The sequence below is a fragment of the Seriola aureovittata genome, chromosome 10 (genome assembly GCF_021018895.1).
Source record: "Seriola aureovittata isolate HTS-2021-v1 ecotype China chromosome 10, ASM2101889v1, whole genome shotgun sequence".
Taxonomy (NCBI): Eukaryota; Metazoa; Chordata; class Actinopteri; order Carangiformes; family Carangidae; genus Seriola; species Seriola aureovittata.
The window spans coordinates 10699486-10722965 of record NC_079373.1 but is presented as its reverse complement, the minus strand read 5'-3'; the positions used below and the strand labels follow the sequence as shown (position 1 = coordinate 10722965).

The window sequence follows — 23480 nt, the reverse complement described above, 5'->3', positions numbered from 1 at the left end:
TATGTCAGCAGACATATTGACGTATCATAGCATCATAGCATAACCATAACAAGGGATCTGTTCTATTCAAGTGTGCCCGTCATGACAGTGTGACAGTGAGCCTCAAACTTTATCCAGATTTTCAGAAAAATCGCTAAAAGAAAATGCAAATAAATGTGCATTTCCATCCACAACTAGGAGTTGGTTTATTGAGAGGAACTGTTGGTGGCACTAATTTCTCCAGTCTGTAGTAATATGAAGAACAGTCTCCACTTTTTCATCTCTTTAGAGCGGTGAAGCCTCAGTGAACCTTTAAGTCACACGTGCATCATGATGAATTCTGTTTGCATTGCAGTTTGTTGCATTTTTCCTTCATCGATACACCGACTTTTCCACCTCAGCCAAGTGTGTCCACTCTGGGTTTTTCATGCACAGATTGAAATGTGCTTCAAAAGAGGGGGCTGTGAATGCAGCCAGAATGCACAACACCAGGACCCTGAAGCTGAAGCAACTAAATGGCATTCAACCATCATTTATTTATTTATAATTTTTACACCAGTGCCTTTCTTACTGTGACATGTCACAATGTCTTCTGAAGAAAAAAAGAAAATACCCCCACCCACCTCCTAAAAAGGAGTGAGGGTTGTAGTGCTCTGAGGCTTTCAGGGGGGCTCCGAATTTCTAGTTCCGCCCCTGTAAGTCAGTACTGCTTTCAGAGAGTATTGTGCAGCACAAAGAGATTCGACTTTTTCTGACTTAAGCAACCCTATAACAAGTAATTAAAGACAAACTTTAAGACTTCCTAAACAGATGCTACTGAGCACCCCCACCCTCTCCTACTCCTTCCTCCCCCTCGCCTCTCCTCCCTCCTCCCCTTCCTCCCAGTCGCTCCCCTCTGACTACACTGTAGGCTACACACACTCTCTCCCCTACCTCACACACACGGACGCCTGGACGCTGCAGCGTTTTGAAGAGAGTGTTTCCAGCCCTGGATAGGAGGGAGGAGGCAGGAGGAAGGAGATAATGTCCAAATCCTGACCGTATTAAAAAGAAAAAAAAAACAACACTTAAAAAAAAAAAAGAAATCGAATGGATCGGCGATCTGGTTGCGAGCGCTAAAACACGGTCAGAGTGTCATTGCAGACATGGGTCGCAGCGGTACGGCACCTTTCGCTCAGCTCCTTGGGGAGTGTTTTCACTGTCAGTCCTTCAGCGCTGGAAATGGCGTTGTGATGCTGAGCATGGAAGACGCAGCGGAGGCGGATGCCAGGGAATAAAGAAATATATGATCACCTGTGCTTTTCTTTGGGTTGGATTTTTAGTAGCGGTGGACAGTACCATGGTGAATTACCAGAAATACATTACTGTTATGCAGCTGGCTCTGGGGGTGACCGCCTCCAACAAAGAAGCTTGTCTTCCACCCAGGAAGCGTATGTGGTGAGTATGAATCTTGGTGCGGATGATGATGATGATGATGATGGTGATGATGATGATGATGAGGAGGATGATAATGTGATGCAGGTTTGGAGGAAAAAAAAAAAAAAAAAGAGGGGGGCTGCGATGAGTCGAGCTGTCGCCTCCCCTCCCTCATCTCGTCAAATAATGAGCGGGTCACAGAGCCACGGTGCGCCCGCTCACTCTCCAAAATGACATAATATTCCCTCCAGCCACTGCAGCCAGTCTGCACCATGTTGCAATCATCACAAACCTACTGTGGTCGACACACAATAGGTATAAGGCAACTATACTCCGCATGCTGGGAGTTTGTGTGCGTGCGTGCGCGCCTGGGTGCGCGCGCGCGCGTGTGTGAAGTCCAGTGGCTCTAGCTACAGTATAGCCCATGTCCTTCCTCTCCCATCAGTTTGTAAAGTTGAATGCGTAGGATGATGTCATAGCCTCATCATTGTTTCTTTGCCTTCCAACTTCATGTGCTTTAATGTACCATATGGCCTCCACTGCACTGCTGCTGTCACTGGAAATGTCACCATCAAGCTAAACCGTGTGTTCACCATCATCCTCCCTCCTCAACCCCACTCTTACCCCGACTGCTGTGTTGTAACTAATGAATAAAATGTAAAGCATGAAACATGGACCTCTCCTGTTTTTATTTCCTGTGCTGCAGCCGGGCCTCTGGGCGCCTCTCATAGCCATCTCTATTAAACATTATCTACCCATACTCTGCTCTCAGCATGTGTGTTTGTGTCTTGTCTATCCACCTGTTCAGTGTCCTCATTACTCTGTTTGCCTGTGTGCTACAGTATATTGCAGTGTGCTCTCCTGTTTCTCCTCCTGCGGCCTTCCTCATTTGTTTACTTTAAGAGAGTCTTCCTTTCATTCCTTTTGCTCGATGTAAGCAGATTGCTGCCGACGTGTGTGACATAGTTTCCCTAATTACGGCCGGATTACCATCTTGTTTGAAAGCAAAGATGGTTAATTAGGAGTCAATAGGCTCAATGGCACTCTGATAGTAAGTGTTTCACGCAAATTCAAAATGTGTTGCACGGTGTGGATCATTTAACCACATAATGCAGCCACACTGGCATGGCTCTAGTGTGTGAGGCTTAGCTATTCTCATCACCCCTCTAAAGCCAACCTGAATCATTTCCTAAACCATTTCTGTCACTCAGGCAAGGACAAAACACTGATGCTGAAAATCCCTGAGCATCACATTGTCTTGAGAGATTATCATGATCAAAGGAGGTTAAGACACACTGGCAAAACCACAGCCTGCATGTTAGCACATGTGAAATTAGAGATCAAGCTAAAAGCAACTGGATATTATGCAAATAGTGCGTGAACAACAGGATGTTTTTACAGTTTGTAGCTGTTAATGTTTCCAAATCTTTTAACTGGGTCTTAAGTTCAAACATTTAGGAGAACACGACCACCAACCCCTTATAAAGAGTGATGTCACTGAAGTCAAAGTGCAGCTGTAATCTCAGCGGGGGTCAGAGGCTTATCACATGCAGCTCTTTATCTCTTGGTCTCTTTGGCTAATCATATTCCTTAGTCATCTTCTTATTAGCCTAATTGCCCTCCTGGGAGAAGATAAGGGATTTCACTGAAACAGAGGAGTCCTTTCATGTTTCCTCTCTTATTGTAGTTTTGATATTTACATTTCCATATTTAAGTGGATTTTGGAAAGAGCTTTTTGTCTCATTTATAGCAGCGCACTGATACAAAGGGCTAAACTAGTTATGTAAGCTCTGACCTTGTTAAACCGAATATTTTTTTTACAGCTTGAATGAAGAGCAGTTGCCCAAACTCTTGTGAGATGAAGTTAATACGCTAAGCTCTTGTAGCTCATGTACTGGTTAATAAGTCATTACAAACGCTGATCAATTAATAATATTTGTGGTTCTAAACTTTTTATTATGAGATGACATTGAAAGCATCACACCGGGGATTTGTTGCACCCCATTTACTACGCACGCATCTGTTCTCATTTTGCTTTTCATGTTGCTTATCATTTTCCATTAATTCCCATGATTGCAATTACACTTGAAATGGACTTTGTTGTGTAATTCGTCACCTGTACATCATCTCCACGTTTAATTTTGTCCAAGCCACATTATTGTTACATGGCCGACTTTTCAAACCAACCTGCATTTAAAGTTCATTACCACTTAAAAATGATTGATCTTTGACAAAAATGATTGCAGACTTGATAGTCACAGTTATGAATGATCTGTCGGTGACAAGTTTCAAGAGTCTTCTAATTTGTGCTAAGTCACTAATTTGGTAATTCACCAATTTCACCATGGTCTAGAAACCATAAAGAATGAAAACCAAAGGTGGGAAAATACATCAAGAAAATTGAACGTCTACAGTCCGCATTTAAATATTTTCAGTGTTAATATAAAGACTTGGCTAAAAAATGAAATTTGTAAAAGCACTGATCATAGCATCCCTTCTATAAACATTGGTAAATGAAAAGCTCTTATTGATGTGGCTAAAGAACTCATTGAAAGACAACACAAAGGCTTGAAGCAGCTGTCGGACACAATGAGACACTAACAGTTGCACTTTGCTTTATAACCTGATATAATTTACATAACAATATGATAGATGCGCATACATGAAATAGGCATTGATATTCATGGTAAATGTTTATCCTCATATATCAGTAAAAGAAGTAGCAGTAGTAGAGACAATGGATAATTCATAGTAATAATGGTAGTAATGGTAATAGTACCAGTGGTCGTGTCATTATAACTTACCTGCCCTCAGCAGTTATTCCACTCCTCTGTAATACTCTGTATTATACAAGAAAACATGACAAAAGTGTCCGCCTAATGAATGTCGTATAATGTAACCTTATATGTGGTGTGCAGTCTCCTCATTTGATAGGCTTGTGCTTTTGCTAAATTTCTGTGTAGATAAAGACTTTGTAAAACTAATTGAAATGCAAAAAAGAAAAATATATAGCAGTACGTTTTGACTCATAGTTTTTTTTCAAACCCAATAACCACAAATAAAGCTTCTTAATAAGAATCAGACATGAAGCAGAGAAAAGATAAAAGATCTTTGTAATGATAAATGTGTGGTGTGACTGAAAGCCTTGGGTTGTATAATTCTATAATATTTTAGTTCATATTCTTACATAAAACCTGGCGTTATTATGTGAGGACGTGTCCCTCGTTTTCTCTCTGCAAGGATTTTTGCTCTATTGGTTTAACCTTTTTCCACAAATGATATTGATAACTTGATTAAAGTGACCTCTAGATCAATACTGCTCTATACTCATTAACACCGTGTCCATAGTTGAGAAATTTAAGAAAATACTCCGGATATAACTGGTACTGGAATAACTGATTTGTTTATTGACAAAAAAATAATCTTTCACAGCTATGATATTTGATTAATCACTCACAACATTTTCTTGTTACAGCCTCTAAAATGAAAAGATTGGCTGGTTTTCTCTTCCATGCAACTTGATTGTTAATGTGAGTCAACTCTAGGAGGTCTGGTCATTTGTCCTTATGTTTGACGTTCAAGAATAAACAATTAATTAAGAATAGAAATGATATACATGTAAGTTATAATGAAAAGAATAATTTGTTACCTCCCTAAGAGAATTGATTATGTTGTTGTCAGCCCTATATTCCACCTCATTAAGGCTTTGGACAGGCACTAAAGATCATATTTCTGTCATTCACAAACATTTAGGATACAGATATATGCCAGGATGTGACATCACCGATGTAAACAGGAAAAATGGCTCCATTGCATTTGTATACAGAAACAGCTCATTGGATCATTAATGCATCCTGTTTTTTAAGGTTGCCTTTTTACATAATTGCAGCATTAATTCTGTCCCATTTCTGGTCAAATGGTCAGAGCTGCTTCCTGTTCTGCTGATTTCACAGCGTGAGACGGTGAGATTACACACCGCTCTGCCTGAACACTTTCACCATTCAGTGAGCAGGGACTGTGTGAGCCATGTGCATCACATTCTCCCAAAATTAGAGGAGACACAGCTCTGCTTGCCTTTGAGAAAGACTGAATAGCAGCAGCAGCAGCAGCAGCTCTCTAAATTGGGATTAGTCTTTGCAAACAGATGTTCCACTCGCCTGCAGTCTTAAAAACCCATTCCCTCCCGCCTGCACACAGCCAAAGAGTGGCATTAACCTGACTTAATGAACTTTACACTCTGTTGCAAGCCTGCAGGGATAATACAACAAGTCTATTGTGTTTATGTAATGTTTCCCATTATTTTTTAACTTTTCTCCCAAACAAAAGCAGGCAGATAGTGTGGTTACAGCACAGAGATAACTCATTCAGGCTCGCACTGTTGTCGTATTAGCCAAGTATGACTGTGTCTCCCTTACCACGTATGTGTTTTATTGTGTGTGTGTGTGTGTGTGTGTGTGTGTCAGACACTGGTCAGGATTGCTCTCTTTGTTAAATGTTATATTAGCACAGGCCAAGATGGGAGGAATGAAGCGTAACATTGCCTATTGACCTGCTGATTAAGCAGTAGCCGTTATTGCTCAAACTAATCGTACCTGATCGCTCCTCCAGGCAAACCAAGAGAGGGGGAACAGAGGGACGGCATGAAGTACGGCAACTGATTAATGTGCGTGTGTCTGTTCTTTCTTTGTAATAGCATCAGGCATCTGCTGGACCTTATCTGTGAACTACATAATCACACTCTGTAGTGGACGCTGAGGGCCATTAGGGTCTTGGCATTGAACTTATTACATTTTCTTTTGAAGTGGATTTTTCTGTGTTCACAGAGACTACAAAATGTCCAAGACTCCGATATAATGATCATATCGGGGCCAAGGGGACACTTATTGTATCATGAACCGTCCACACACCTGTTGGCTAAAATACAACAACTGAAAAGGAATTGAGGTTTCTATTTAGCTTCTTACTGATGATGCATTTCCTGTCTGCCATCTGACATCAACAGAGAAGAAAATAAAACATACAGGTCTACACTGCCCTTGCAATGATGTGCATGTGTACAGTATTAGAAGTAACTCAGCTCAAAGTTAAGTGAGAAGAAACCGCACTCATGTCTGTATGCTGACTATGAAGCTGTAGCCTGCGGCCCGTTATTTTTAGCTTTGCATAAAGAATGAAGAGGACAAACGCATAACCAATCTGCTTACCAGCATCAGTAAAGCTTTGCTATTAACACTTCAGGTCTCATCTGTTTAACAATGTCATGTAAAACCGTCAAGTTGCTGTTTTACGTAGGGTTATATGGCAGACTATTTCTCGGATGGAAGTAGTGATGATGGCGACATTAAATTACTGCAAGAAATAATCGTGCACATAATCCCTTCTAATACTGCAATTTACCTTTGCACGTAGCCTGACTACCTAGCTGTTTCACCCCGTTTCCAGTCTTAATGCTATGCTAAGATAACTAGCATCTGGCTGTAGCTTCATAATTGGTGTACAGACATTAAAGCGGTGTCAATCTTCTCATATAAGCTTGGCAAGAAAGCTGCTAAGCCTATTTCCCAAAATGTCTAACTGTGCCTTTCAAATGATGCCCTATTCCATGAGTGTGTCATAAAAAGTACAAAATGTACTTTAACCCATGATAAAGTGAAAGGCAGACTTTAACATTCAATGTCACAGCTTTATATATTCTCTCAAACCTCAAGTGAAACACATTATAACTGCATATTTTATAGCAAAGAAGAATTCATCACAACAGCGATGTGAAATCATTCACTGCACATTATATCTGAGTCGGCACAGTTGCTGGCACCCTGATACATTCTGCCTTTGTGGCCTGAAGTGTTTTGGCTGGAATCCATTTCAGAATCAACATCCAAGAAATGAGCCTGTGAATGTGCAGGACTGCACCGGGTCTGTGATACAGTCCAAGCAGCTTTTCTCATTAGTCATGTTTGCTGTAGTGTTTATGAGAACAATCTGAGGTCGCCTGTAATTGACTGCAAGTATTGCAGAATGCTTTTACCTTTCATTTCCAGGCAGTAAGCACCTAACTCCCCTTCAGGCAACTATTGAATTAATGCAGAGAGAAAGTGGAAGGTGATGCTCTTTCCTCCCATCTTTGTACATCCCTCTCTACTGTCTCTGAGCCGCACTGTGTAGACAGGATTTTTCCTCATTGAATATTGCGTTAGGTAAATCCTCATTAGGAGTGACTGTCCTCCATGACACTGAGAGAGAGGAATGGTGTGATGTGGAGGAAGAGAAGAGGAGAGGAGGCAGTAACAATAGTACAAATCTGAGCTACGCCATGCTGTATGAATGCAGTGCAATCATGGGAAACAGCTTCTTCTATACTAAGTGATCTGTGGCTGTACTAGAAAATCTGTGGCACTAATCTTGCTGGTCTAATATTTTCATTATTGATTGATCCTCAGATTATTTTCTTGATTGATCAATCATTAATTTGGTCTTAAAAATGTCAGAAAATAGTGAAAATACTTGTCACAATTTCCTAAAAGCCAAGTTAGCTTATTCAAATTGTTTGTTTTATGAAGCTAAAAAAAAAAGAGATTCTCAATGATCTAAATGATAATAAATGAGCAGAAAATCTTAACAAGTGAAAAGCTGGAACCAATAAATTTGTTGCTTGAGGAAATGACTTAAATAATTGATTATCACAAAAAGCTATGATTTCTTTTCTACCCATCGATTAATTGATTTATCAGTTCATTGTTTCAGCTTTATTAACTAGCAGTCTAAATGTTATAATGGTACCATTTTATAAAAGGACACCCGTTAAAAAGGGTTTACAAATTGTTGCTAATGGCTTTATTAATAACAATATTTATGTTTTATATATCAATTATAAGGCATTAATAAGAACATTTGGGTTGCCAAGTCTTCAGCTGGTTCTGTTGTTGTATGTTTTTCATAACCTGGCAACCCAAACATTCCTCTTCTGAATGGCTTATAACTGATCTAAAAACCATTGCTAATTGAGATGTGGCTGGTCTTCAAACTTGCTCCTGCTGTAGATAGATTGATAAACTCAATTTTGAATTCGGTTCAGATTTATCCGTCCCCACAGGGGAGATTAATTCCGTGGCAAATACAGCACATTACACAGCAATTAAGCTACAAACATGGGGAAAACAAAGGGAACCAGAAGCTGAGGGTTTTAATGTGGTCAGCAGGGCTCCAACAGTGCTGCTTAAGTATGTCATTTGTGAAGGGGAGAACATTTCCGCAGAGTATTGATGATAGGTCAGCCAAGTGTGCCTCCTCCCCACATCCCACCATGACCCAACTACAGTCGGACTGGTGTGGCCCGCAGAGCTGTGCAAGGTCCTCTGTGGTTGAAGCTGCAGTGCTTCCTGAGCTTGGAGCCGCTCCCCTACAGGGCCTCTGTGACATTAAATCCAATTATAGATTTCTTTAAATGCCATTCTATCCAGCGGGAGACTGTGGCATTTTGAAAAGCAGAAACATGACCACAGTTGCTCTTCCTCCTCTTCTTCTTCGGTCTTGCCTGTGGCACTTTGTCCTGCTGTGATACAACCATGCTGGATGTGTACTTACTTGCTCTGATGTAGTGCTGTTGTTTTTCTTTGTCCTCCTCCTCCTCCCACTCCCTCCGCACTGACCTCAGGATACACCCCAGCCCAACCGCTGGCTCCATCACAGCAGCCTCCTCAGTGAGCACCGTTCAGGGCAAGCCATCACTCCGCCGCATCAAGGGCCGCATTCACAGGAGCAAGAGCCTGGACAGCATTGATCTCCTTGATTCCAATGTAAGTAAACTGGCTGTTCTGTAAAAACAATGCATTAATAAGCTGAAACACCTAATCACACACACACACAAATATATGACCGCAATGTAGACAGCTAAAAAGTGACAGGAGAAAGATTTGATCATGACTGAACTTATACTGACGGACATGGTCTCTTTGTTTGGTTGGTGCATCTCGTAAAAACACTGAAAGAAACTGACCATGTATTGTTTAAGAATCCAAAAATTTAACCCAACCATATACCAAATACAAAATGTCCAAACAAGTCCCTCTAAGGTAATCGAATGCCAAAGATGGTTGCACAAAGGACCAATTTGTCTTGGGTAAAAATATAAAAGCAGTGAGATGTAAGACACATACGATACATGGTTCTCACAAAATGTATTTATTAAAGACCACTTAAAGAAGACATGCAGCATATTTGGGTCTGGCACCAGGATCCTGTTGCAAAAAAAGAAAAAAGATTTTCAACGCATCACTTACACACACTTTGCAAGTGGTGGCAGAGTCACATTTCACAAGTGACGATTTCTCCCACATTGCAGATAATACTGAAAGCTCAAGAGCCTGAAAGAGCTCTTTCATTATAATGCTTGTGCCACAAGTATGCTGTTTGCTTTGATTAGTAAAACTTACAGCAAGAAGAAATAAATGGTGCAAATTTGGTTAAACAGGCCAATTCACATTGTGATGGCAAAGGGGTCATCTTTCTGTTGTTGTTGTTGTTGTTGTTGTCCAAAGATTTGATCTACATGTGGGATTGTAGAACCTTTATATACATGTTCATCCTTTATCCTTTACCATGTCAGTATGTTTCTGTGATTATAAGAATAGTTCAATATTTGGGAATATTTTGCTTATTCACTTTTTTGTGGAGACTTAGATGAGAAGATTGATACCACTTTCATGTCTGTACCATAATTAGGAGGATACCACAAGCAGCTAGTTCTCTCAGCCAAAAGACTGGATGAAATAACAACCCAGGCCTTTTGTTCTGCACAAAAACCGAAGTATAAAAATTGACATGTCGTGGTTTCATGAAGGGTTTTGACATTGTACGGATTAAACAAAGAGATACAACATGAAAATAGTGAGCATCAGAGGTGCTGCACTGTGGATTTAGTTTGCTCTGGACAGAGCTAAGCTAACCTGTTTCCTCCTGTTTCAGTCTTAAAGGGGTAGTTCAGGTTATTTGACGTGGGGTTGTGTGAGGTAGTCATGCATAGTCAGTGTGTTACCTGCAGTAGATTCAGATCAGTGCGCTGCTGGTTAGGAGAGGCAGCAGGAAACACCGGTGCACCAGCAGAGCTATGTGCTGCTGTGCACGGGCCAGCAGAAAAAACGAAACAATAAATGTGCGCTTCATGTTCGGTTCTTCGGTTCATGTTCCAGTCAAAACAGTACGTTCTTTTGGCACTGCCTCTCCTAACCGTCAGCACGCTAATCTGAAAGAACATCGACTATGCATGACTACTTCATACAACCCGAACTATCCCTTTAATGCTAATACCTGGCAGCTGGCTGTATCGTCATACGCCATATAAAGAGAGAGAGTGGTTTCAATCTTCTCATAAAACTCTGCAAGAATCTGTTCCTTTAATGTGGGATACAAATGTGCTCACCTCCACTTGTAGCTGAAGATGGAAATCCACTGCTGTCAAAGTTTGATATTTGATCATGTTAATATTGACCAATCATCCAAGAGACCACCATGGGCCACCATGAGTGGCTGCTACCATTTCCACACTTGATAGTTAATGTTATGCCAAATGCATAAAAAAATGATTCAAGGTTTTCTATATTGGTCTCTGAAGAAGGAACTTGGTTTGAGCATCAAGGTTCCTTACAGATGCACACACCTCTTACACCCATAATCACCCTCAGTAAATAGGCGCTAAATAGAAGCTCAAACATGTCTGGTCTTTTTGGTCACATTCATTTATCATGAAATATCTGCTGGGTTTTTTTTAGATACATAAGATGTAATAATTCACCATGCAGTGTTTCAGATTCAGAGCTCTGATGTGCATTCATCAAAGCCGACCCAGTTGTAACACGTACCTTGTTGTTTCCAGACGGAACAGTAAACTGCTGGAGGCCTCGGCCTCAAGGGAATTATATTGTGTTGACAGCTCAGTGATGACCTGACTGTGAATTCAGCTCAAACGCTACATCTCATTAAAGGATACCACAAAACCACTGAGCGGGTTGAATTATTGATAAGTATTGGTCAGCAACAGTAACAGAGATTTTGCTGATTTGCAGCTGCTTAAAAACTTGTTGAACTAAAAAAAAAAAAAAAAACATAAAAAGTTATTTGAAATTCTGTTTACTGCATCTTGAGAGTTTACCTCAACTCTAGTGTAAGTAAAGCTTAACAGTGCTGTATGTTGCAGAGCTTGAAGCCACTCTCTGACATGCTGATGTGTTAATGAGACTGACAGCAGACAAATTATAATTTTTGACTCAATAACGACACTTGATGAAAAGACATCCTGAGGGTGGCAGGGTGTTGAGACATCTCCTTCAAAACCATAAATGTCAACCTTGTGGTGGCACTGGAGACACATTCAAGGGATCAAAAAAAAAGAAAGAGGATACATCGTCTGGGCACCATCCATATCTGTGCCACATTTTGTGCCAATCCATTCAGCAGATGTAGAGATAACTCACTATACGAGTGAAAACCTGGACCTGCTGCTGGGGCGCAAAGAAAAGCTAAGGAATCACCAAAGTCATTAAGATTTATCAGCTGTCAGCAACATTGATATCTGGTTTTCAATTTCATGGCAATCCATTGTCTAGTTGTCGAGATACAGCATCAGTCTGTTGGTGGCAACAGATAAGAACTCACCAAAGTCAGTGCTGTAGGATTCATCCTCTGTACAAACTGTCATGGCAATCCATCCAATTGTTGTTGAAATATTTCAGTCTGATCCAAAGTGATGGACTGTCTGACCAATAGACCGATTTCCACCCCCCAAAATAAAAAGCATTGAAAATATTACAGCACAGAGACTTGTGTCTCAGTAAGAGAAAAATGAATTGTCATGATTGATTGAACAAAAGACCCACATTTTCTAAGTAATTACAAAATCAGTATTCAGCTCCCATCTAGCAAACCTGATGGTGATATGCTGTAGGTGAATGCTTTTAGGCTGTAATTGACAGATTAGTGGTGGCCCTGATTTTAAGCCATACCCAGACAACGTAGGCTTTCATCTGAGTGGTAAAACGCAGTGTAATGTCACTGTGTTCTCATATCCTCTGCTGCTCTGTAAGTCATAGAGAGTGACTTACCACATCGCGGCCATTTGTCTTTATGGCCTGTCACTCGGAGGACGCTTCAGATGGCTCAAGAGGCCACTATCTCACCAGAGACTGAGAGCTCAGCTAAAGGGCTCCTGGCCTTTTCCACGGTATATTTCTTTTGTACAGGCTGTGTGTGCACTAGAGGAAAAAGTTGCTGACTTGCCCAAACTCAAATGCAGCTGATGGAAGTAACGGTCCGCCTTACAGTGAGTGATGAGACTGCAGGATGCTGAGCTGAGGAGCAGTTTCCATTGCATCCTACTGAAATGTCACAACAGACACAACACTGCCTGTGAGCCGCTGGATGTTCTGCAGTCGTTTTTGAACAAAGAAAATCTCGCCTGATTGGCTGTTTCAACAGAAAAGTAAAGATATTAATTAAACAAGTGTATGAATTTAGGTTCATAACCATCATTGCCCATCAGTGTAGAGCTAAATAATCAATAGTAGTTAAGACTTTGTTTATATCGATTGCTTCTTTTGATTGCTTTTCTCTCTTGATAGTCAGGGGAGGACTTTGGCGCTTGGCCCACTCCTGCTGTCATTTGTGTTGGCAAGCAGCGCACTTGTTCACAGAAAGCTTGAATCAGATTTTAGTGCTAAAGCTGCAGAAAGCACAACAGAGATGGAGACGGGGGGGAAACTACAGTCTTTTATGCACCCAATGCCTTTGTGTATAGCTGAAGTTATTTTTCAGTGTTCGTCAACAACACCTCGTCCCATTTCAAAGCAGCAGCGTTTACGGTATTTCTTTGTGCTCATTAGTCCATCTGTTCTACTATCAAACAAAATGTTATTCTCTGTATTATTTACAACACTAATCTCTGGTATCAGACTAGTCTGCATGACTTTGCTTTGTTGTTCTAAAAAAGACATCAGGGATTATTAGTAAAAAAAAAACTGTAAACAGTCATCTTTTTTCCAGGGGATTTGCCTTCTTTGCTATGTGTGTTTTCATATGAATCAATGTCTGAATATGCAGCTCATCCTTATGTGTGTTATATTTCATCATGGGGGGAAAAAACAATATCTTTTACACACACAAAGCATAGTGTGTAGTCCTGCTGCAGTGTGGATGCTAAACTGAGGTTGCTGTCTCTGTTTCATGTGCTTTGATTTTGGGAAAGATCTCTTTTTAATGCAGTATTTTTATCTGCCCTCTCAGCTGTTTTGGGAAAATGTTAAAGGAATGTTTGCTGCAGAGGCTATAACCAGGTGAGTTGCAGAGAAACTAAGCATGTATCAGCAGCAGCAGATGCAACTGAGCCAGGATGAAGAGCACAATTAAATAAATTACTCCTTAACAGATCAGGATCAGTCACCAACTGGGCCTTGAGCTTTGCCTTGGTCAAAGTCTTAATCTCTTATTAGTTCTGCTTGCCCCCCATCCCACTTCTAAATTCTCATCCTTGGCTGCAGTCTGCCGTGGACAGAGGCACCCCCCCCCCCCCCCCCCCCTTAACCACCACCAAAAAAAAAAAAAAAAAAGCCCCAGCGTAAGCATTTATTCGCTGCTCAGTCTTCGGAAAGTGCTGCAGATGCATTTACGGAGAGAGCAACTGCAGCTGAATTAACCAATCTGCATATTCAGGGCCTGTTAGATGGAGATTGTTCCCGTGTGATGAAGGCGTGGAGCTGCATGACGGTGGAGGGAATGGAGGGCTGGACCTGAGTGAGACACACCACAAAGGCTGTGAAAGACAGAGAGGAAGGAGCAGAGCGCAGGGGGGTGGGGGGTGGGTGCAGGAGATTTATCACGACTACACACTGTATGAGGCCTTATTGGAAGGAGGAGGGGGTGGGGGGGGCACTGTGATTGGAGAAGCAGCTGATTTTCTTTAGGTGAGACAGGTCTGTTATGTAAGAACAGAGTTGAAGGGATGAATTTTTCTTTTTGTCCTATAGGTGATAAGCGTGATGGAGGGGGTTTGTGTGTGACAGTGAGGTGGAGCTGGCCATGCGTGATGCGTGTGAAGGTTGCATGTGTTGAGGGGATGGCAGATGTTGGGTCCTTTTCTGGAGGCTGTGACTAAGGAGCAAGGCCTGCCTATGTGTCCTCTGATGGGACATATGGCAGGTCACTGTAGGCACTCTGCGCTGTGTGTATCTAGCACCATCATGTTGCACATCTTGTAGCAATATATTTACAGCTTTACAGCTTCTGTAGCAGTGCTTTGTGACATTTTTACCACTTCTTTCTGAGATAATAGCATTTCCAAAAAAAAAAAGAAGATAATTTTAAACTTGATTTTTACTATCTTAATTTAACATTTATCATTATTAATTGACTGTGTTTTAATGGTTTATTGTCCAAAAATTTGATTTCTTGTAGTTCTCAGCAACATAATTGGATCAAAAATAATTGTTCATTACTTGAAGGATACAGGGTAAAGATTACAAACAGCAGGGTCCTCAGTTGTCCGTGGAAGATCTGAAGAAAATGACTCGTGCCTCTGAAATGTTTTTATGGTCGGGCTCGTGTCCCTCATCTACAACAAATCATTTCAAGAGAGAACACTCAAACCCACATAAATCCCAACAACTCTATTGACTTTCCCACATGATTTATGACAGGAGGAGAGACCTGGACAGTAAGCACCATCAGCGGCTGAGGATTAGTGGAAATGTAGCTCTAAACCAACATAACATACCATATTTTCCATTCCAAAAATACAGTCTCGATCGTGTTAATACCACAATAACAGCTTTCTATTATGATTTTGGCTTCTTTTCAAGGAGGGCTTGATGTTCATGTTATCCCACCCATTTGAGCAGTTGAGCATAGGGTCAAGTGAAGGACAACCAGCAGGATGATGTAATGTTTGTCGGAATCAAGATGGTGGCCATGGTGGCGAAGTAAGGCATGAAGAATGAAATGCTGGGAAGGTTGTCCTATGACAACATGATCAGTCACAGGGTTTGATGCTCTGTAGATTATATTGTCTGTTGATTAATTATCATGACATGAGCACGTACTGCTTTTCTGGAGGTGATATTTTGTTTGTCCACTGCATCTAAATTCAGATTTTACAGACAGCGAATACACTCTGAATTTATTTGTGTTTATCTGCTCAACATTAAATGATAATGTAAGATAATATCCTGTAATGAAAAGATCTTCATTAATGTTTTGACAATCACTGGAGAATTTTGTTATGAATTACTTATTTAGGCTGCAACCATTGTTTTCATTATCAATTAATCTAAAGATTACTTGATTACTTAATTAATTCAGAGACTGTTTATCCTCATTTAATTGGTCGGTTAAATCAGGCAACATGCACTGTGCATGCAAAGTGTCAAGTGATACAATACTCTAATCTTATGAGATGTAACAACAGTGCAGCATTTGTGGTAGGGCTTAACAATTAATCGAATTATTAGGCCTATTGAAATTGAATTTTTTTTAGAGAAAAGTAAAATGTTTCACAACATACCATTATAAATGAAACAATGAACCAGTGTGGGGCTACAGAGATGCCCCAGCCTACAAATCATATATCAATAATATCATTATTTTTGTATTTTCCTCATTGAAGACAAAAAGCAAAAATGATCATTGCCACTGTAATCGTGACTCATATTGCAATATCACAATGGCAATATGATTTTTTTTTTTTTTGCATATTGTTCAGCCCTAATTCAGGGTCAAAGAAAGACAAAAAGACATACCAAAGATATTTTGTTTCATTACAAAAACCTCATCTTCCTAGTCATGCCAAAATGCCTTCTGCTGTGTTTGAGCATGAATGAAAGGAACAAGTGTGTGTTAATTTCGTGTATTAAGAAGTGTGTGTGTGTGTGTGTGTGTGTTTTTGTGTGTTTTTGTGTGTGTGTGTGTGTGTGGTGTGTGTGTGTGTGTATCTCGCAGCCTGCCGTGTTGCTGGACATGTAGGATGTGTGTTGATGCCCAGGGAGGCACCATATGCTGTTTAGACTCAGGAGCATCCCATCACGGCGGGCCCATGGGTGAACAACCCCGGCTCCTTCTTGTGTCTCCCTCCATCAGCTCACGCGTGCATCATCAGCCAGCAGGGGCTGAAATCACGCATATCCACTCTCCTCGTGCTTGTTTCCATGCCACCATAAATAATTCTTCATATAGATTTCCTCTTGCAGAGCTTGACTCAGACACAGTCGACCGTATAAATAGTGTTCAGCTGAAGTCCTGCAGAGGGCAGAGTTTTACTACCTAAATGTGCAGCAACACTGTCCAACATCCATGTTTGCATAGCTGACGCAACAGAGGAAGGAGGGGTTGGATGTGCAGTTGGGATATTGGGTTTGGTTGAAGGTTTGGTTTTCATATGTGGTGATAGAAGAACCATAGCTTTTGCCAATACACATGTTATTATTAAAACCAGCGGTAGAATGGGAGGAGGTGTTAGTTTAAGATCTGTTGATGGTCATGTGGTTGGTGAAGCCAAGCTGACAAACATACAGTTTAATCCCCCCACTCATTTGATGTATTGTGCTAGGCAGCCTTTTTGCTCTGTTAAAAAATAATGAATTTTTTCCCCCTTACTGGATTTATCAATGAGTCAAACTGTAGTTGTGACAAAATTAATCTCCAGTTGAACTGAGAAGCAGTATAGTATTGTTTGGCTTCTTTCCGCAGTGCGGTAAATTACCCCTGGGTGATTTTTCTCCTTTTTTCTTCCTGTCTTTGTTAGCCCCCATCACTAGCCCTCCACAATAGCCCTGAGTCTGGTCTGAAGGGAGCACCTGATCCTGGACCACCAAGGCCTCTAATTGCTTTACTCTCATCCTGAGCGAGGTTTCTCTCTTGGGAAAAAGCCATGAATAGATGAGCACTTATGAATCCAAACTAATTTAAAGGTCTGTTTGAAGGGAAATAAAAAATTACTGCCACTTCATTAATAATTTAACTAGTAGTCCACATCACAGGTCACATTGACTGTTGTAGTATTTTTTTTCATGAGTTTTTAAACAACACTGTAGGGTTCCCCTGGGTTTATATGAGAAGAGCCTTAGAGAATTTCTGCTTAATAAACATAGATAATTAATCATCAATAATTGTTGCCATTTCCAGCTTACTGTGAAATCACAATTGGATTGATCATGATCCTTCTGCTTCAAAAACGTTTATTCCCCCTGAGGAATTCATGGTTAGCTCTGTAGTCTATGATCTGGGCATGTGTTCAAAGGCAAAAATAATTCAACTCCCCATTTTGCTGTTAAAAAACCTCTCTGCCATACATGCATCCACATTAACTGATTGGAATTGTTCATCTTTATTAGCATTTGTGCCCCCCCACCCACCACCCCACCCCTGCCCCAGCACCCACCCGGGATAAACATACTTAGGTGATTGCTTTTTTGCTTCTGTGCATGATGCTGTAGTTTGATCCAGAGAGGATTTGGACGTTGGTGGCCCGTTGTCACATGATCCGCAGGCCGGGGATGTGAGGTCATTTTATGTCACCTGATATGTCTGAGCTCTCAGCTGTTGGTGGGAAAAAAATGAGATGGAGATTATAGGTTCATTTGGGGAATCTTGAAAAATATGTATTTCCTGTCTGTACATGGGTTCTGATCTTAGCTCTGACATTTATGAAGAGGTAAAACCAGATTTGTGCTTTGTCGATCACATCCTTTATGTTCACATTGTCACATGGGGTTTGTCTCCTTTTTTTACTGCCTGTAGCTCAAAACCATTATTTATTTATTATATTTATTTATTACCTTTTAACGAAATACCTGCCTTTAAAGTATGAGTTTTTTTTTTTTTAAATAGACACTTATGTAATATATGTAAGTAATGTACATGAATGCAAGCACAGTTTTGACTTCACTGCAGCAGTTCCACAGCAATGATCAAACATGTATCAACTGGCAGCCAGATGACAATACAGTTATTTTCAAACTATATACATTATTCATTGCATTTGAACCACTAGCAAAACCACAAAGAGGACAAATGAATCATCTGCAAAATGTGTTGGCCCCTACATAAAAGCTGAGCACACCAAAGCCCAAAGCCCAAAGCCGGCTGCATCATTATCATGAAAATTAATAAGCGTATTCTAATGCAGAATCTAAATGTTAAACCCTAAATGAATGATGAGATACTTCTCCTTTCGCGAGACAGGTGGTTCAATCACAAACTGTAAAATCAGCCGCTAATAAGCTGGACAGAGATCAGGAGGCTGCAGCCAAACTCTGTCACTGTCTCCTGCATGTTTCAGCTGCATTTTACTGCTGCACAACTCTGCTTCACCGAGGTCACACTTCATTCTTCTATAAAGCGCCTTTTGATAAGTTTTTTTTTTTTTTTACTGCTGACTTTACAAGATAGCTCATGCTTGCTACATCACAGACCCCTGTCTCTCTCTTCAGCTCTGAATGGTGCTGTACCGTTTAATCGCGTGGCGTTATGAAACCTTGTCCAAGGAATTTCTGTCCTCAACTAATGGGCTGGCTATCAAGTCAGTGTGCTGCTTTCTCATGCTAGAGGTCAGTGATACTGACAGAGGACAACACAGAAATCACAGAAATACAAGCCTCTGTGTAGTGGCCAGCTCACTCCATTATGGGATTACATTGATGTACTCCAATTTGTAAAACCAAAGACTGGATAACAAGATAAGAAACACAAAGTTTTGAGTATCATCTTGCAGCTTTTGGCAGCATGGTGTCACATAATATCTTTTCCTCTCACTCTGCTATTGGACAAATACATTTATTTTCCTCTGCTGCAGTGCAATGTTTAACGTCTGTCATGTCATTCGATAGCTGTAGTCATTAAAGCTCACAGATAGCCACGCCAACCTTTGCTTAGTAGGCTGTTTTCCTGACCTGTACAGCTGAGAGGTGACTCACTCGCCGTCAGGGGCAGTGCACTCTAAAAGCCAACCTGCTGTGAATTTCTAATTTGCTTTTCCACTCGTGTGATTTGTTCCTGCAGTCATACTCTGGTTTGGATGCTGTCTGTGTGTCTAAATGTGCTGATGGGAGAGAGGGGCTGCGTAATTCTGTTGCACGGCATGTGAAACTTCCCTCTGTGCTGTGGCAGCCAGTGATGCAAACACCGTCGTAGCATTAACAGAGGGTATTTCAAGGGCTTCAACAGAGATACATTATAAGCGGCATGAGCCCACATCAAAGCCAATTCCATCACAGATGCAGACGGTACAAAAGTTTACATTCATACATTACTAGGGGTTTTGATGGATTGATTATGTTTTTCTGCCTCAATGCTTTGGCAACTTTTAATATTGTAATGCATGACGATGACTAATGACGACAACTAGCATCATCTAAGCATCATTCATGCTCAGTGACATATACTATGCTGACATATTGCCAAAGGTTTGTCTGTTATCAGCAAAACTGTAGAGGTGCAGGTCGCAGAAGCAGTTTCCTTTATATTTACGACATATCCTGCTCTTCATCATATTTTGTCTTCCCACAGGATATCTGTGACCGCCCTTGTTTATCTAATTCTTATGACCTTGGCCAACTCTCATTCTTCCATTCAAGATGCCCCCGCCCCCCACTCTTTCTCCTTCCGATCCTCCAATGGAATCTGCGGCAAGTCTCCTTACGTCAGCAACATTGCAGGACCTCTGTGCTCCTCCGGCATTACATTCAGCCGCTATCTTCTCCTACGCTCATTAGTGCCAGAGGTAGGGGTGACAAGAACGGTCATGCAATCTCAAAGTGATAAAATGCACAACAGAAGGTGCTGCAGAGAATTAGGCTCTTCTGGAAAAGCCAGCACAAGAAAAACTAAAGTGCATGTGATAGAGTCTTAAGAGTGGGGTTTGGTGCAGTGCACAATTTACATTCTACTGTATATTGATTAAATCTGTATACCCCATGGGAAGGAGTATTGAGCATCGTGACTGTAGGGTGGATTTTAGTTCTATCCTCTGCATTTTAAATGGCTTTATGCAGCATGTCACTACTACTTAAGTAGCCTACCTCAGCTTTACCTATTAAGAGTTTATGTTTGCTGTAGTTAAAAGCGATATCCAAATAGATTTCTTCATATCGCCTTTCGCATTCAAGACAATATAACTTTAATGTGTCTAAATGTCTTCCACATAAAGGGCCTCCAATCTTCATCCTGCAAAGCATATTTTTCAGATCACTAACATTTTGAAAAAAAAAATTAGTTTTTCCTAATTATGCACACATCACATCAGGCAGCACACAGACACACATGGGAAGGCATGAAAGATAACCATCTTGTCCTTGTCCAGTCCTTTGTTTCAAGAGATGCCTAATCAATCAAACCACTCTTTTTTCCAATTCAATTTGTCAAATCAATATTAAGGCCTACTTAACACAAGGAGGTTTTTGTCTCATATATTTTCTTGACATAATAGATAGTGTACATCTGGATGTCAAGTTCTGGATCCAAAGGCAACAACAACTGGATTTATATTGTATCCTGCTGCTAAATGTTAAAAAACAAAACAAGTGTTTTGTGCTTTGTAAAAGTGATTTAAAAAATATGTTGGAAAGTCTTGGTTGGAGCACTATAAAGCAAGCACTGCTCAGCACTTGGTTGGAATGTGTTGTGAAAGTAGTCTATCATCAAATTAATCTAAAATTATAATATAAACAATAATGTTGAATACCCCTCTGTTTAGGTGCATGCACTGCTCTTTGTTGGATCAGGATGCTTGTTAAAAGGTCTTCAAGATAAAATGTAACTGCTTACGTCACATGCAGTAAAGGCCCAGCTTACAATGCTTTGTGTGCACAATAGTTTGTTAGCCCAGAGCGGTTTACCTGTAGAAATCTACTGTACTGATGGTGCAATAGCAAAATCATATTACTTGGAAAAAGGAGGTTACAACAGCCTAGGCAAAGTTCAAACACAGTTATTAACTATGTTTTGGCTGGTATTGTGTTTCTTTTACCACGTTACCTCACTGCAGTGGCTTTCTCATATAGTTTTATTCTGTTAAACACATCCTAATCCATTTTAGATCTAACTGTTAATTTTTTTTTTTTTTTTACAGTTTTTACCTATCAAAACTAACTAAAAAGCAGTAGTATGTTTTGTTTTTTGTTTGTCGTATAGGCTAAAAATAGATAGACCAATGTAGATTATTATTATTTTGTCAAAACAAATAATACCCATCAAATAGTAAAATTGTGACTAGCCTTATTATAGTCTAATGTTGAATGTAGTCGTGATATTCCGTAGTTAGAATGCAATCGTTGTAGATATTCATGCATTTGAACTGTTATGTGATAACAGTGCACCATACATCTGCAACATTTTTGGGATTTGTATTTTTTTCTGAGTAATCGATGGATTTGAAATACATGACAGAATGTTAACTGTCGCATCCATTCCTTCATGTACATTGGACATTGCTATGTTCACCGGGAGCCGACAAAGCGCCATCTGTGCGTTTTCACCGACCGTTTGTTCTCACGCTGGAATGGCGCTTGATGCTGCTGGATATCTGCTGCTGCTGCTGTGGACAGCCTCTCTGCATCCCTACTCACCCCCCACCCCCGCCCCCTCAATCCTCCCCCCGCGGACAAACCGGAATGGTTTCTTCCAGGCGAACCTGTCACTGTCACCGCGGCGGTGAAGGCAGCCGAAGTGTGAGAGCAGAGGGGGGGGGACACGGAAGGCTTCATCCACTGCCTGCCATTGCAGTGCGGCGGCTGCTGCTCTGGAGCCACACCAGGAAGACCTTTCCATTCCTTTTCTGTAAGATTTTCACAAGCACGCCGTGAAGGAGCATTGCTTTGGCGAAGGTGAATGGGTTTCTTGATTTGTCCGTGAGTACGTTATTTGGGAGAGTGTTTTTCGCTGTAGCCGCAGGAGCTGACTGGATGTGTGTCCCCCAGCGGGTACAAGCGAGCAATAACGGTGCAAGCCGAGGTAACCTAGCTACCTCACTGCTAGCAAACTGCATCTACGCGCTATGCTAAGTTGTTAGCTAGTTGCTCAACACGCTAACGTTATCTTCTAATTGTAATTATGAATAAGGATGTCCATCGCCCTAGTGTTTTGTGGAGCTTGTGTGAGCGGTAATATTGAGTCACAAAATGCCTTGCGGTCGAGCTGTCATCGGGCGGACGGGTTGTTCCCACGTCAAGTGCGCGGAGCATCCAGGTAACGTTAGCTGGGATGCGTTAGCCTAGCCGCTGGAACAAAATGTCGGCCAGCTAGGGGTTGATTTGACCAAGAGGGTATAACGGGGGCACAAGATTTATTAAGTGTCTGAAAGCAAGAGGCAAGGCAGGGAGTGGTAACGTGAGCTCTGTCACTAGAAATATGACATGGATTTTCTAAATTAAAGGGAAGGTCATGCGGTGGCTCACCTTGTTTTGATGGTGGTCCGTCTGTAAAACCGAAGTGGGTCTTTGGTGAAGCTAGGTAGCAGTTGGCTAACGTTAGCTTGTTAGCTGACTTCAGTTTGGTGACAGAAATATCTGCTTGCCTGTCCCGATGCCTGTAGAGTTTAGCCAGCTGTCATAATCATGCAATGTCATATTAGGGGTGTGTGTGTGTAGGGGGAGGCTTGGCTGTGGGCTACAGTCGGTGTTTGGCGTAACTCATCTGAGCTAACTATCTATTTTCCTTTCCATTGCAACTGATGGACTGTTGCTAACATGAACTAAAAGCACCAGTCGTCACCTGTTGAATATTGATAACACTGGGCAGTGTAGTTTTGTATATTATTATTGTTTTGATAGTTTACATTTGCTTTGAAGTAGTCACAACTTCAGCTAGTACATCGTGTTGGGGCATGGTACACTAAAGTTATAATATCAGATTCAGTATCATGCTATAAAAGTAGACATTCTTGAGGATCACAATATTGTAATTCAGCTTGAACTTGTTTACCTTCTACTTCTAAAATCCCATCAAGAGATAAATAATACAGTTGAATGAACTTATGTTACTGCTATATAAAAAAAACATACAATGAAGGTATCTGCCTGTTTGGTCCCAACCTTGGCTTAGATTGCATATTG

At 41.0% G+C, this 23480-nt stretch overlaps 1 protein-coding gene across 9 annotated transcripts in view; it reads left to right on the top strand.

Moving 5' to 3' along the window:
* The first annotated feature begins 287 nt into the window (after positions 1 to 287).
* tjp1b (tight junction protein 1b) overlaps positions 288 to 23480 on the top strand; it is a 54909-nt gene continuing 31716 nt past the window's right edge. For 2 of the 9 annotated variants that reach the window (XM_056386994.1, XM_056386986.1), the window contains exons 1-2: positions 288 to 1416; positions 9050 to 9191. In XM_056386994.1, the coding sequence (XP_056242969.1) occupies positions 1265 to 1416; positions 9050 to 9191 (294 nt within the window). In that variant the 5' untranslated portion in view covers positions 288 to 1264. Of the gene's footprint in view, positions 1417 to 9049; positions 9192 to 22095; positions 22254 to 23480 lie in introns of those variants that run through there. The other 7 variants (XM_056386988.1, XM_056386985.1, XM_056386987.1 and 4 more) reach the window with 5 other exon arrangements.